Here is a 12,592-nt window from a genome sequence, read left to right on the forward strand (position 1 = left end):
TCAGAATTTGATTCTCACAAATCATCGTTTTGGTCACATGAGGTTAGCACGGGTTACCATGGTTACACGTCTCCAATCAGCAAGGAGGCTCTCAGGAAGTGACGATGTAAATTACAGTTCAGTGCGTCTGAAAAGATACAAAACTACTGTTTATACACACAAAAGTATGTTGAACGATAGTACACCTGTTGAGTATGTTAATGCATAGTATGTGATTCAGACGGAGCCTCAGTTCAACTCTGAGCAACCTGAACATAAAAATCCATCTTCAATGGAGCTCTGATACCACGATTCACCATGGCAACAGGTAAATAAAAGGCAGAGGTTCCATTTTTACATAGAGATATTAATGCATGTATAGCCTATACAGACTGTGCATATTTATTTAAAAAAAAAATTCAGAGCAGGGAAAGTGTCAATAATATAATAATGCTGTATTCAGTGTTGTCCATTAATTCATCTTTTATCAGACTTCCATTTCCTTAATGGAAGATAAAGTGGTGGAATCTGACTGTGTATTAGACTGTAGCATACATTACATTTTAAATAGATTTGTTCAGCTTTAATCTGACGAGGACAAAACACAGGAACCAGCAACTTAAGATGAAAAATCTAAAATATATCAATCAGAGACATAAAGACATGGCATAAGCTCACAATCTGGTCCAGTAATAATGTGTTCGGTGATTTAAAGGTTAAAATACGGTTGATTTTAAATGGTAGACATCTATTTGGATCTTGGCTCAACAGCATTCAGTGAGTTTATTTCAGCTACTTCAACAAATGTAGTCAATTTAAACACAGCCACTGAAATGCTGTTAAAACACATTCAGACTATACGCAGCCTATTTAAAACTCTCTTTCTAACTCTATTCTGCAGCTGCACCACAAATATTAACATATAATCTACAATATTATAGGAATTATGTTCCAGCAGTGCGACCAGTCACATCATTAGTGATAGAGATCATTACTCATTGATCCTCAGGTCATAACTTCATACAGATTTTTTGTATTTAAACTGAGATTACACATTTTAGTGGAACTGTTCTAACAAACTGACAGCTGTCTCAGTCACAACGTTATAAAATGAAGTTGACAAAAAGAAGGACAACTTGAGTAACAAACTAATATCTTTAAATTCCGACGTGAACCTCCGCTAATTAATGCGCTTCGATACGGACTGAATGAATGTCTCTGTTAGAGGGAGGAGACGGAGAGAAACTCAGGGTTTATTGAAGAAAACCTGCCAGCGAGCAGGTTAGGTTCACAGTCAGTTACTATGGTAACTGACCCAGAGTTACCTCTCTTCCTGGAACTGAAAATCCACAGTTTACCTCATCTCAGGCTTAACGAAATCTGACGTTTTACTAATCCCGCTTTCTGAAACAGACCTCTGTGCAGTTAAAGTTTAACACAGAAATATTGAACCCAGGCGCGTCGTTTTCACCTTCAGACTGAACAAAGATTGCTGACTGCATCCCTTCATGTTCTGGACAAGTAGAAAAAAGAGAAATGGCCCATCTTGGGGGGAACGGACATCTTCATGCTGCTAAAGCTCCCCCACCAATAATAAAGACACATTTACTGTATTTCTTGGAGTCCCACAGGGGGGTCAACTACACAGATTCTACATTAAGGTAACGACAGCAGCATACGCTAAGACTACTTGTAATATAAGACGTCCAAAACATGTCGTACATATTTCAACAGTCCCTGACGTACTGACAAATTCATCTTTGCCAGATTTTATGTATTCATGTTAACATGTGCCTGCGTATAGATATGTGGGCCAGTCGGTATCTTTATATTCTCTATATAGAAGAGTATAAAAATAAATTAAACTTACACCATCGACTCAAATTGAGCTTGAATTTAAAGATATATCACATCTGTTATATATTTTTCAAAGCATCGCAAGCCGGTTTTATAAACATCAACTTAAAAAAAGACAGATTTCGTTGCAGTTTAAGACATTTTTTCCTAAAAATTAAACGACTGATTAAACAAAACCGTTGCCTCAAAGTGCTATGGAAGACTATGATTCACTCCAAAATTAAGCTCACAGCTGGGCGCCCGCACGATAAACCTTACATCAACACCCCCTCTCATTAAAATTGATCAGATATATTTATGGAGAATTATGCAGCACTGGGTTATCTTTCATCTCAGAGTATAGAAACAAGATCTCCACCAAGGACCTTCAAAAGCCTTTACCTCGCGGGCATAAAATCTGAGGGGGAGAGAAGAGAGCGTAGGAAAAAATAGTTCCCAGCGAACAAGGTTCCTAGAATGAAGCGCTCTGCTGCTGAGGAGGAACGTGGGGGGGCGAGGCCATATGTCAGGATCGGGCCTTGCAACTCTGAGTGAGCTCACGCTGGGAATGAGATGGTTCTCTGCTCGCTACAAGCAGCGGAGCCCTGTGCGCTGCCCAGCAGCAAACAAGCTCACAAGAGGCTTGTGGATAACAGGTGAGCAGGATGGATCTCCAAGGGAGAACTGTTGGTGTTTGAACGTCCATCTGCGAGAAGCGTGTTCAGCTTTTCCCCCTCAAGGACCTCAAGCCAGCATATTACTGCCTCAGGGCACGCAATCGCACCTCATTTATGGTCAGGATGATGGATCGTGCCGACGCCTGGGTTTGCCTCCAACAGGGAGAAAAGAACGCAGGCTTTATATTCACAGAGGTCAGCGTCATCAGTGTGTCAACGAAACAAATGAGTCTAACCTTGGGAGCGTACAGCAAATCCTGCTTCACAACCGCAGCCTGTTAAGTCGCAACACCTCGTAACAAGCATCAACCTGACCGGTAAGATGCTCGCTTCATCTATTTCAACGTTCCCTCTCGTAGACAGTCCACAAGGTTAACCATACAACATACGTTTATTACCAAACACTAATATTTCATAGCCTTTATCTTTCTGGAATCTACTTGGTGCACTACAGAACACACTTCCATTTTATACCACAACTGAGCTAAGGTATCAGAAGTGGGAAATGTCAGAGATGTCCAGTGCACCAAAAAAAGCCCAAATCCTCTCCTTCAAATCACAAAACCAAGTTTCACCACTTACAGGACAATAATTAAATATTAGAGAAAAAGGGGAATGCAAATAATCGATTAATTTGGATTAATCAAAAGACGGAAATTCTCTTAAATTTCTCTTCACAATATCAAGCAACACTATCGACACCTCAACCGATCACAGATATTCGCCCAACCTTCATTATGCAGCGTTAGTCTGGGCCATGCATTCTGGAGTTCAGCATCTACAAATATGCCTTTGTATAGTTTTGGCCCCTCATCAAGTGCAGAGGAACAGCTTCAGTTTGAATCTAAAAAGGGGTTAAATGCCATTTACCAAGACAGAAATCTCCCCTCGTCTTTACATTCTGCAACCATCTGAGAAAATTTGGCATGAACACAACATGCTCAAGGCATGGATCAAGAGACAGCGGGGGGCGGGGGGGAATCTTAGGTTATACAAATCAAAATATTGACCGTAACCACGTCATTTATTTTGCTTCCGTTGCTCTTGTGCCACCACTTCATCAGGGTGCTTTTGTTTGTGGGGGGGTAAAGAGTTCGCTGGCCCGTCATGCAGCGTCCTGTTCTCTGGGAGACGGCGGGACATGGTGGGTTGTGTTCCTGTGTACCAGCTCAGCCGGCCGTCAGTCCTTCAGGTTGTCCTCGCCGACTCCCTGGGCCGACAGCTCTGTCAGGACGTTGTCCAGGTAGTTGGGGTCGGGGTAGCCGTGGCCGGTCAGGTTGGAGCCGAATTCCGTTTTGTGGTGAACCTCGTTCCACACCACCGTGTCCGACTCGCCTGTGGTGCTGGAGGTGCCGATGGTGAAGATGAGGCGTCGGTCCCAGGCCATGATCAGCAGCTTCAGGACCTGGAAAGACAAAACAGGGTGCAGAAGGAAGTTATCCCTCTGTTGAAAGAACAAAGTATCAATGATGTTAGTCCTTGGGAGACAATAGGCTTGTTGGAGATGAACTGCGCCTCGCCTGGATAGTAGACGAGATCAGGCGGCAGCAGCAGGGGGCGGTGACAAAAAGCTGCGGTCAAGTCGGACAGTTTCCAGCAGCCTTCAAAGAATTTACAGGAAGTCACAGGAAAAGTTTCATCCCGTTAGATCCGATCTGTAGGCTGTTTGTAGTTTGCAGACCACGTTCGGATTTATTTATATTTGTTTGTATATGTGGAAATGTGTGTGTATCTGGGATTAGATTCTATCCTTTATTATTTTGATGTCCGCATTGTAAAGCACTTTGTAATGAGTTTTGATGAGTGCTGTATAAATAACCTTCACTATTATTATTATTATCAACCACACAAGATGTTTGTTAGCAGATGAAACCTGCATTGCACAACATCAGCCTAACAGCCTACAATCTAGCGTTAAATCTTACAATCATACAGAAAGTTCGGACTTTCTGCAACACGTGACGTTTGTTATCAAAACTAAAAGCCAATTAGCTCTTTGATCAGGTGACAGCCAGACATTTCCCATCATGCCCTGGGTCTTGCAGTCGGTGGAGAGCAACTGCGGTGCCTGGCTCTAAAAACTGCGGCCGCATCGATCTCGTGAGGTCATCGTTGCCCACGTGTGCATGACGTCAGAGCAAGTCGGGATCAAGTCGGACACAAATCTAACCATTAATGCATTGTGCACCGATCGCCGGTGATCGATCCTGAGCAGGCCTGGCTCATCTCGAAACGAGCCTATTAGCTCGTGTCTCAATTGGGATACTTCCGTTAGTACACTTCCATGTAGAACACTGTGTACGCTATGTACTTACTTGTGTAGTGCGTGAATTTCGACAGGGTAGTGTTGTCTCAAATTGCACCCGGCTGTTGTGCACTCAACGGAAACTCGGTAGATCAGTTGGTGATAATCAGCCACCGACATCACGCCGTATCGGCCGTAATTCAATTCAGATGGACAAATAAACCCAATAATGGCTTCTATTTGACTGCAGTAGAACGGAAGTACGCAAATTGAGATATAAAAATTGGCTTGAAGTTTTAGTTAAGCAGAATCTTAAAAAATACAAGCACAGACTGCAGAAGAAAGATTTTTTTTGCAGCAATGTGCACTGGAGTATGGAGAGCTTTTAGTGTTATATCACTGTTTTCTTACCTTCCTGCCTTTCTCGTTGTCAGGGAGGTAGCAGTGTCGGGGGAATCCTCTCGCACTGAACTTCTTCCCGGGGTTGGGGTGCTCATTGGTCTGGTGAAAAACGTCAAGAGCAAAAACAAACGTTACAACTCCTTCTCTTCCAATTACGACTTAATTGGGCAGGAAATGTCAACAGCACCCACAGGACGAGCTGTAATGTTCACGTTGCTTAAAATGGCCCTTTGTAAGAATATAATTTGAGAGACATGCTATAGTAAATATCCAATTATCTCTTTAAATATCATATTTTAGAAAGTTGCTCCAATGTGGAAAAAAAAGCTTGATTAAAACTTGAAAGTAGTCCTCTACTGGTCTATATCAACGACCTCATTATTACTCCTAATACTGACTATGTTTCCTGAGCGGAGCTTTCGGGGCAGGGAGAGAGAGGAGAGAGGGATCTTCACTACTCCTTTCCTACAACCGTCTCTAATTATGGCCTATTACTAATACTAATACGTCTCCCTATAGCTCACTTACCTTAATTCCAACCAATACTATTGTCTTTACTATTTACGTTTACTTAACGTTACGCTTAACTTAATTTGATTTCCTTTTTTTCTAAAGATAAATTTATTATTGAATTAAATTGATTTTTTTTGTCTCTTATTATTTTATTTTTATCTATCTACTTTTTTATTATTTTATTTTATTATTATTAATATTATTAATATTATTATTATTATTATTATTATTATTATTATTATTATTATTATTATTTTCTCTCTCATGTGACCAAGACCAATATGGGGTGGGGGGGGTCCTCTTTCTATGTATTTATTTCATGTCACGGACACTCAGTTATGTTCTGCATTTGATATGATGACCTTTGCCATGTCTGCAAAAAAAACCAATAAAAAAAAGATTTGAGAAAAAAAAAAAAAAGGCTTGATTAATCCAGAGGAGCGTCTGAAGGGAGGTAGAGGTAGAATTGGTCACCATCGAAATCTGCTTGGCAACTCTTCCTGCACCCACACCAGATTACACCCCTTCCTTATTATGACAAATATGGTCACATAATGTTCCTTATTTCTAGTGAGGTTTAATTTAAATTTACTAACAAGTAGCTGCTATTCCAAACTTTTTGGTGTTTTTTTCTGCCTTTATTAGGCACACTAATTGGGCATTAAAATGTTGCATTTTTGGCACTATATGTCTTCCCTTCTGTTTTTTAACCCGGGAAGTACATTTAGCCCAGTGAGACAGACCAACAAACCAATCTGAGTAGAAAGCAGCAGAACGATACTGAATTTATACATCTCATTCATCCATAAAGTCCACTACAGAGTTGCACATAAGGATGTTTAGAGTGTGGACCGAGCAGCGAGAGGAAGAAGAGAGTGCTGCTGTGCTGACCTGAGTGGTCAGGTCACCCCCAGTATTCTCTGTCCCCTGGGACACTAAGCCTGTTCCTCTGGTGGAAAAAGGTCAGTTTATTGACTCTATTAAAGCTCCTCTCAGCAGTCAGGATGAAATACGCAACCTTTTCATCTCACCAACACCAACCCATACTCAGGCTGCAAAAACATGCTCTCCTCTCCACTGCAAATGTGATGTACATTCAAAATGACCTTCATTGGATTGGTTTTACTTTTAAGAATCTATTTATTAATTTCATATATAGTATATATACTAAATAGTGCTGTCAAAGTTGAACGCGTTAACACAAATTCGTTTTAACCACTAACTATTTAGCCACTAATTTCTTTAACGCATTAAGGCAACTTGTGATTTTTAGGTTGTAGTGGGCTAGAGGGAAGATACTGGCATCATGTGAAACTAGAAAACCTAAAGAATCCAATGCCATACTAGCTTGCGAAGGAGGCTACATAACGCTCCACACCTACAATACATTTTGGTGAGGAAAAACTGTCATGGCCATTTTTAAAGGGGTCCCTTGACCTCTGATCTCACGATATGTGAATGAAAATGGGTTCTATGGGTACCCACGAGTCTCCCCTTTATAGACATGCTCACTTTATGATAATCACATGCAGTTTGGGGCAAGTCATAGTCAAGTCAGCACACTGACACACTGACAGCTGTTGTTGCCTGTTGGGCTGCAGTTTGCCATGTTATGATGCTAAATGCAGTACCTGTGACGGTTTCTGGACAATATTTGTCATTGTTTTGTATTGTTAATTGATTTCCAATAATAAATATATACATATATTTGCATAAAGCAAGCTTATTTGCCCACTCCCATTTTGACAAGAGTATTAAATACTTGACGAATCTCCCTTTAAGGTACATTTGAACAGATAAAAAAATGTGTGATTAATTTTGTATTAAATATTTTAATTGACAGCCCTAATTTACATATATATATTTTTTGTTGCAGTACCTGCTCCTAATTTCTCTGGCTTCTCTAGCTGTGAGGGTTTCTGGACAATATTTGTCATTGCTTTGTACTACGAAAACTGCAAATTAATAAATGATGGTAAAGAGTATATCTCTCCCCACCAACAACCACTGTGTGCTCTCTAAGAAAGCTGTTTCCTCGGTGACTTACACCACAACACCTCTCCTTCCTGCACTGACAACCGTCCGTCAAGCTAAAGCGGATAAGCAGCAGTTGTAGAAAGGGCACGGATTTAGAGAGGAGAGACAGTGGATCAGGGCACAAAAGCAGCATGGAGGATTTAGTGAAGTGACACAGTTCTGACCTGGATCCCGGCAGGAATGTCGTAGACGATGCGGATGGTCTTGGAGTCTGAGTAGCCGGGCAGGCAGTGGGGGATGACGTGGTACTCCATCTTCCCAGGAGGCTGGGTGCCTGTTTTCTCCCCATAGATGGTTTTGCATGTTGGACACTGAAGACTGCCATCCTTGTTTGAAGAAAAAAATATATAATGGCATGACATTAATAACACAATAAGATGATATTCACAGGTATTTCTTAGTGTCATGTTGCTTTAAAGGGTCAGTTCACCTAAATTAAAAAGACATTTTATTAACTTCACCTCAAGTGGTGTGTAGCCGTGCAGATTGTTTTTATGCAAATATTTGAAATTGTTTTGTGTTGTTAATTATTTTCCAATAATAAATCTATACATACATTTGCATAAAGCAAGAATATTTGTCCACTCCCTCAGAGTATTAAATACGTGACAAATCTCCCTTTAAGGTACATTTTGAACAGATCTAAAAATGTGTGATTAATTTGCAATTAATCACAATTAATTATGGACAATCATGCAATTAAATATTTTAATAGATCCCTAGTAATAATGCCTACATGTATTGTCCCTGTCAAATAAATTAATAAATTAATAATAATAATAATAATAATAATAATAATAATAATAATAATAATATGTCAATGCTGCCCCCAAGTGGCCAAAACAATCAATTAATACCGCTTTAGAGTGAAAGCAGAAATCTCAAAGATGGCTGAAAAAACTATTTACATAGCTAGATACCACCAGAGGTAAATGAGAAAATATGAATTTTGCTATTTGCATGATTTAGCCTTTTAATATTAATTGACAGATTTCTTTGATGCCATTAGACAAACTGTTGCTGTTAATGTTAACATTGATTAAATCTGCTTGTATTTTCCTCTTCTGCATTAGCAAGCAGTACATTTGTATTTCATGCAAGTAAAATGAACTGTCCTGAGCAGAATGAATAATGATTTTACAAAGTATTGTGCTGTCAAGACTGATATATGACTGATCTGATCAGACTGTGTGAGATCCCCATCTGTGTACAACAATATTGAAGCCTGATCATCTGCCAGTGTCATGCAATCCGGTAAGACATCGCGAGTTTATAATTTGAGCCTAGAGTGACATCACAACAACGTCTGGCTCACAAGCTTTTACCCACCTTATTGCCATTGTTGTACATGGCCACCAGGCACAGCAGATGGTACATGTGCCCACACTTGCCAAGTTTGCCCACCAGCTCTGGCTTGATGCCTTTGTGCTGCAGGATGCCTTCATAGCCTGACGACATGACCAGCCTCTCCATGCAGATGGTACAGTCCTGGAATAGCCAAAGCAAAATACTTCAGCTGCCATTCGACATGTCTGTAGATTTATGAGACTTTCACACTTGGTTAGGACATCAAACGGTCACAGAGTGCATCTCTTGGTGGGGCACAAAACCTTTAAAGTCATCTGTGTCTTTTTCTCACCTCATCTGGCACCACTTTAATCTTCTCTGTGTATCTTCGCACCACATCCTCTGGGTTTTTGCCTTGTCATAGAAGAAAACACAAGAGAGAGGAGATGACCATTGAGGAAAACCTAATCTTGCCACTTACTTACACCCACACATACCACAAGTAAATATGAAAAAAAGGGCAAGATGCTTGTCATTTGAACACAAGAGAATAACCGCTAGATCTCGATGGACAAACTTTCATCAGTCTCAGCGGCCGCTCTGGCCTGAGCGTGACTGCAGTGAATGTAATATACATGTCTGTGATGTTGAAGGGGAGGTCACCTTCAAACTGGCACATAACAACCCAGCCATCCCCACACTCTCTGATAATCCCCGTGTGCAACCAGGCTAGCATGGCTGAGAGCACACCCACGGCTTACACCCCTAATACGCTTACAGGCAACCTCTTTTCGCCCGGAGCCTTTGTTTGTTCATTTGAGGGACAGCCAGCGAACAGAGGGAGGGGGAGCGGTGGAGAGAGACAGACTGAGCGAAAAAAAAAAAAGGTACATGGGTAGGGAAGACAGAGGAGGCAGAGAGCTGTGAAGAGAGGGAGGAGAGAAAACAGGAAAAAGGAGGAGAAAGACAGAAGAGACTCAATTATGCATTTTTTTTTTTTTTTAATGCTATTGCTATTTGATGGCTTCATTAGCTGGATCAAAAGCCCCTCTGACCTTTTTCTGTACAGAAAGCAGACGGAAGGATAAGCCTAAATCTCCCTGCATGAGAAAAAAACACATCTCCATTCTCCTCACAGCCCTCCAGTATGTCGGAGTTCACACTCAGACGGCACAAACAGGTTGCACATTTGGCTGCTGCCTCATTCCTCAATCTATACTGGTGACACATTTTAAAAAGGTCCACAATTTCCTAATAGTTTCCAAGGATTTTTCCCGGAAAGAACTATGTAATTTGGAACTAATTATAAGGGGGAAAAAGAGACAAAATGCTAGCAGCATTAGGACTGTGTATTGGTAATAATCTGGCGATACTATACGTATCATGATACTAGACTAACGATTCAGTATATTGCGATATATTGCGATACTGTAAGCGAGACATTGGAAAACTGTCATTGACAGTCAGAAATACACTATTTTAGAATAGGCAAAAATCACACACGCATGCAAAACAATGCATGGTTTTTGCCCCAAACTGCATGTGATTATCATAAAGTGGGCATGTCTGTAAAGGGGAGACTCGTGGGTACCCATAGATCCCATTTTCATTCACATATCTTGAGGTCAGAGGTCAAGGGACCCATATGAATATGGCCATGCCATTTTTTCCTTGGCAAGATTTAGTGTAACTCAGGAGCGTAACTTAGCCTCCTTAGCGACAAGCTATTATGACATGGTTTTCCTAGTTTCATATGATGCCAGTAACTTAACTCTAACTTTAAAACTGAGCTTGCTACAACCTCCGAAAGATCGATTAGCGGCCGGGCCCGGCAGCAGGCTTTTTAAGAGGTTAATTAAAAATTGATACAGTGTTTTGGAACATCGATACGATATCACACAACATATTATCGCAATACTCATGTTTATTTTCTTACACCCCAAAGCAGCATGGCTTCAGGGTGTGGCAATGTCGGTCTGCCGTGTTAGCATGCTGACGTTAACATTCAGCTCAAACCATCGCTGTGCCTAAGTAATGTTAAAGCCTCACGTAGCTGCTATGGCTGTAAACTCTTCATCTTCTTTGAGTTAGTTGTGTTGAGTTCATCAGAAGTTATTGATTTTCAGAGGAGATTCTAAGAAGAAAGTGCTCCATTTAAACCCCCCTAAATATGTGGTCATTATTCATTCATCATTGGAATTGGAGACATAATCCTTTGCAGGAACCTTGCTATAAATTTACAGTCACATATCGTTTCCTTCCTAGTGAATTATTGGAAACTATGGGACCTGTAAAACAAAGCGTTGCTGCATCATCATCTGCTCTAAAGGGTTGAAGAGGACAACCGCGGTGCAGGGATGGAAACCCAACAGCCTCACTGATCAATTAGGACAAAGACTCCCTTGGGAGGCCGGCGGTTTCCACGGCTTCCATCGACCAGCACTTATTCAAGCACAAAGCCGTCCTACTAAACACCAGATCCTCTCTCAGACCAGCTCAGTACAACAGCGCCTCGTTAATTACTTTCCTTTCCCGTGTCAATCTGCATGTTGTGTAACACCTATAAAATTGTTACAGTAACACTTTCACAGCATTTGCTCGTAAATCTCAACTATCAATCATCATTACATTTTATAGGAGCTTTCTGAAAGGTAAAGGACTGCTTTCCTAACTAATCATCAGTGAACTCGGGTGATGTTAGATTTATTGTAACAGAGCTTAAATGAGAGGCATTTAAAGAACAATTATGATCACAATAAAAAAAAAAACAGCTTTGGTTTTGTTTGCATGTTAAACAACAGAAATCAGCTGATACGGAAACAGTCTGCAAAGCCTGACAGGACAGAGAAAATCTGCTGGCTATCAGTGGTTGGTCTATTCCTCAACTCAGAGCATTTCGAATGTATTCACTAACACACAATATACTGTATAAAAACACAACAGTAGCATTTACACTTCTTTGGTCACTCCTTGATTCCCTCCATCAGTGTTAATTTCATTAACGAAATGCTGTGACGAAATATGTTCGGCAACAACCTTCTTTTCCATGACTAAATCGAGACGATGAAGAGATGGCACCGCCGGCATTAAACACTAACGGTGACAATATCAAACATGCAATATCGTTGACGAAAAAAGACGAGACTGAAGTGTAGTTTAAAAACATAAAAACTTCACCAAGATCTCTCTTTATTCACCTTCAGTCACCTTCCACCTTCTCTTCCCGTCTCTCTGTCACTCTCTCTGTCTCAAACACACACACAACGCGTTGCAGCGGTGGCGCTCAGTCCATCTATGTCCTTCTTGTCTGACACCTCAATCCTGACAATTGTGCTACTATAATGCATAAAGTTGGCGGTTTGCGGGTCGGGTTCGGGTGGTTCGGTTACGCATATTTTCACGTTGGGGCGGATTGGCTCTCACAACGGACCGGTGGGTGCTACTGACGACGCATCATTAATGAGCGCAGTCAGGAGGACTCAGTAACTGTCTGTAAAGTTGCATTCTGAATCATTCAACCTGCGTTTTTCTGAAAATTAATTTTTCATGTGAAATAAATTTGACTAAAATAATTTAATATTTTCAATATAATCTGATGACTAAACGGGACTAAGAT

General features: G+C 40.8%; 1 protein-coding gene across 3 annotated transcripts in view; it reads right to left on the bottom strand.

Annotated features, from left to right (window-relative positions):
- Nucleotides 1–423: 423 nt before the first annotated feature.
- Nucleotides 424–12,592, bottom strand: part of dtx1 (deltex 1, E3 ubiquitin ligase) — a 51,985-nt gene continuing 39,816 nt past the window's right edge. For all 3 annotated transcript variants that reach the window (XM_037778322.1, XM_037778321.1, XM_037778319.1), the window contains exons 6-10: nt 9,329–9,390; nt 9,019–9,177; nt 7,854–8,015; nt 5,149–5,238; nt 424–3,897 (exon numbers count right to left, since the gene is read on the bottom strand). In XM_037778322.1, the coding sequence (XP_037634250.1) occupies nt 3,673–3,897; nt 5,149–5,238; nt 7,854–8,015; nt 9,019–9,177; nt 9,329–9,390 (698 nt within the window). In that variant the 3' untranslated portion in view covers nt 424–3,672. The remainder of the gene's footprint in view (nt 3,898–5,148; nt 5,239–7,853; nt 8,016–9,018; nt 9,178–9,328; nt 9,391–12,592) is intronic.

The sequence above is a fragment of the Sebastes umbrosus genome, chromosome 8 (genome assembly GCF_015220745.1).
Source record: "Sebastes umbrosus isolate fSebUmb1 chromosome 8, fSebUmb1.pri, whole genome shotgun sequence".
NCBI classification, from domain to species: Eukaryota; Metazoa; Chordata; class Actinopteri; order Perciformes; family Sebastidae; genus Sebastes; species Sebastes umbrosus.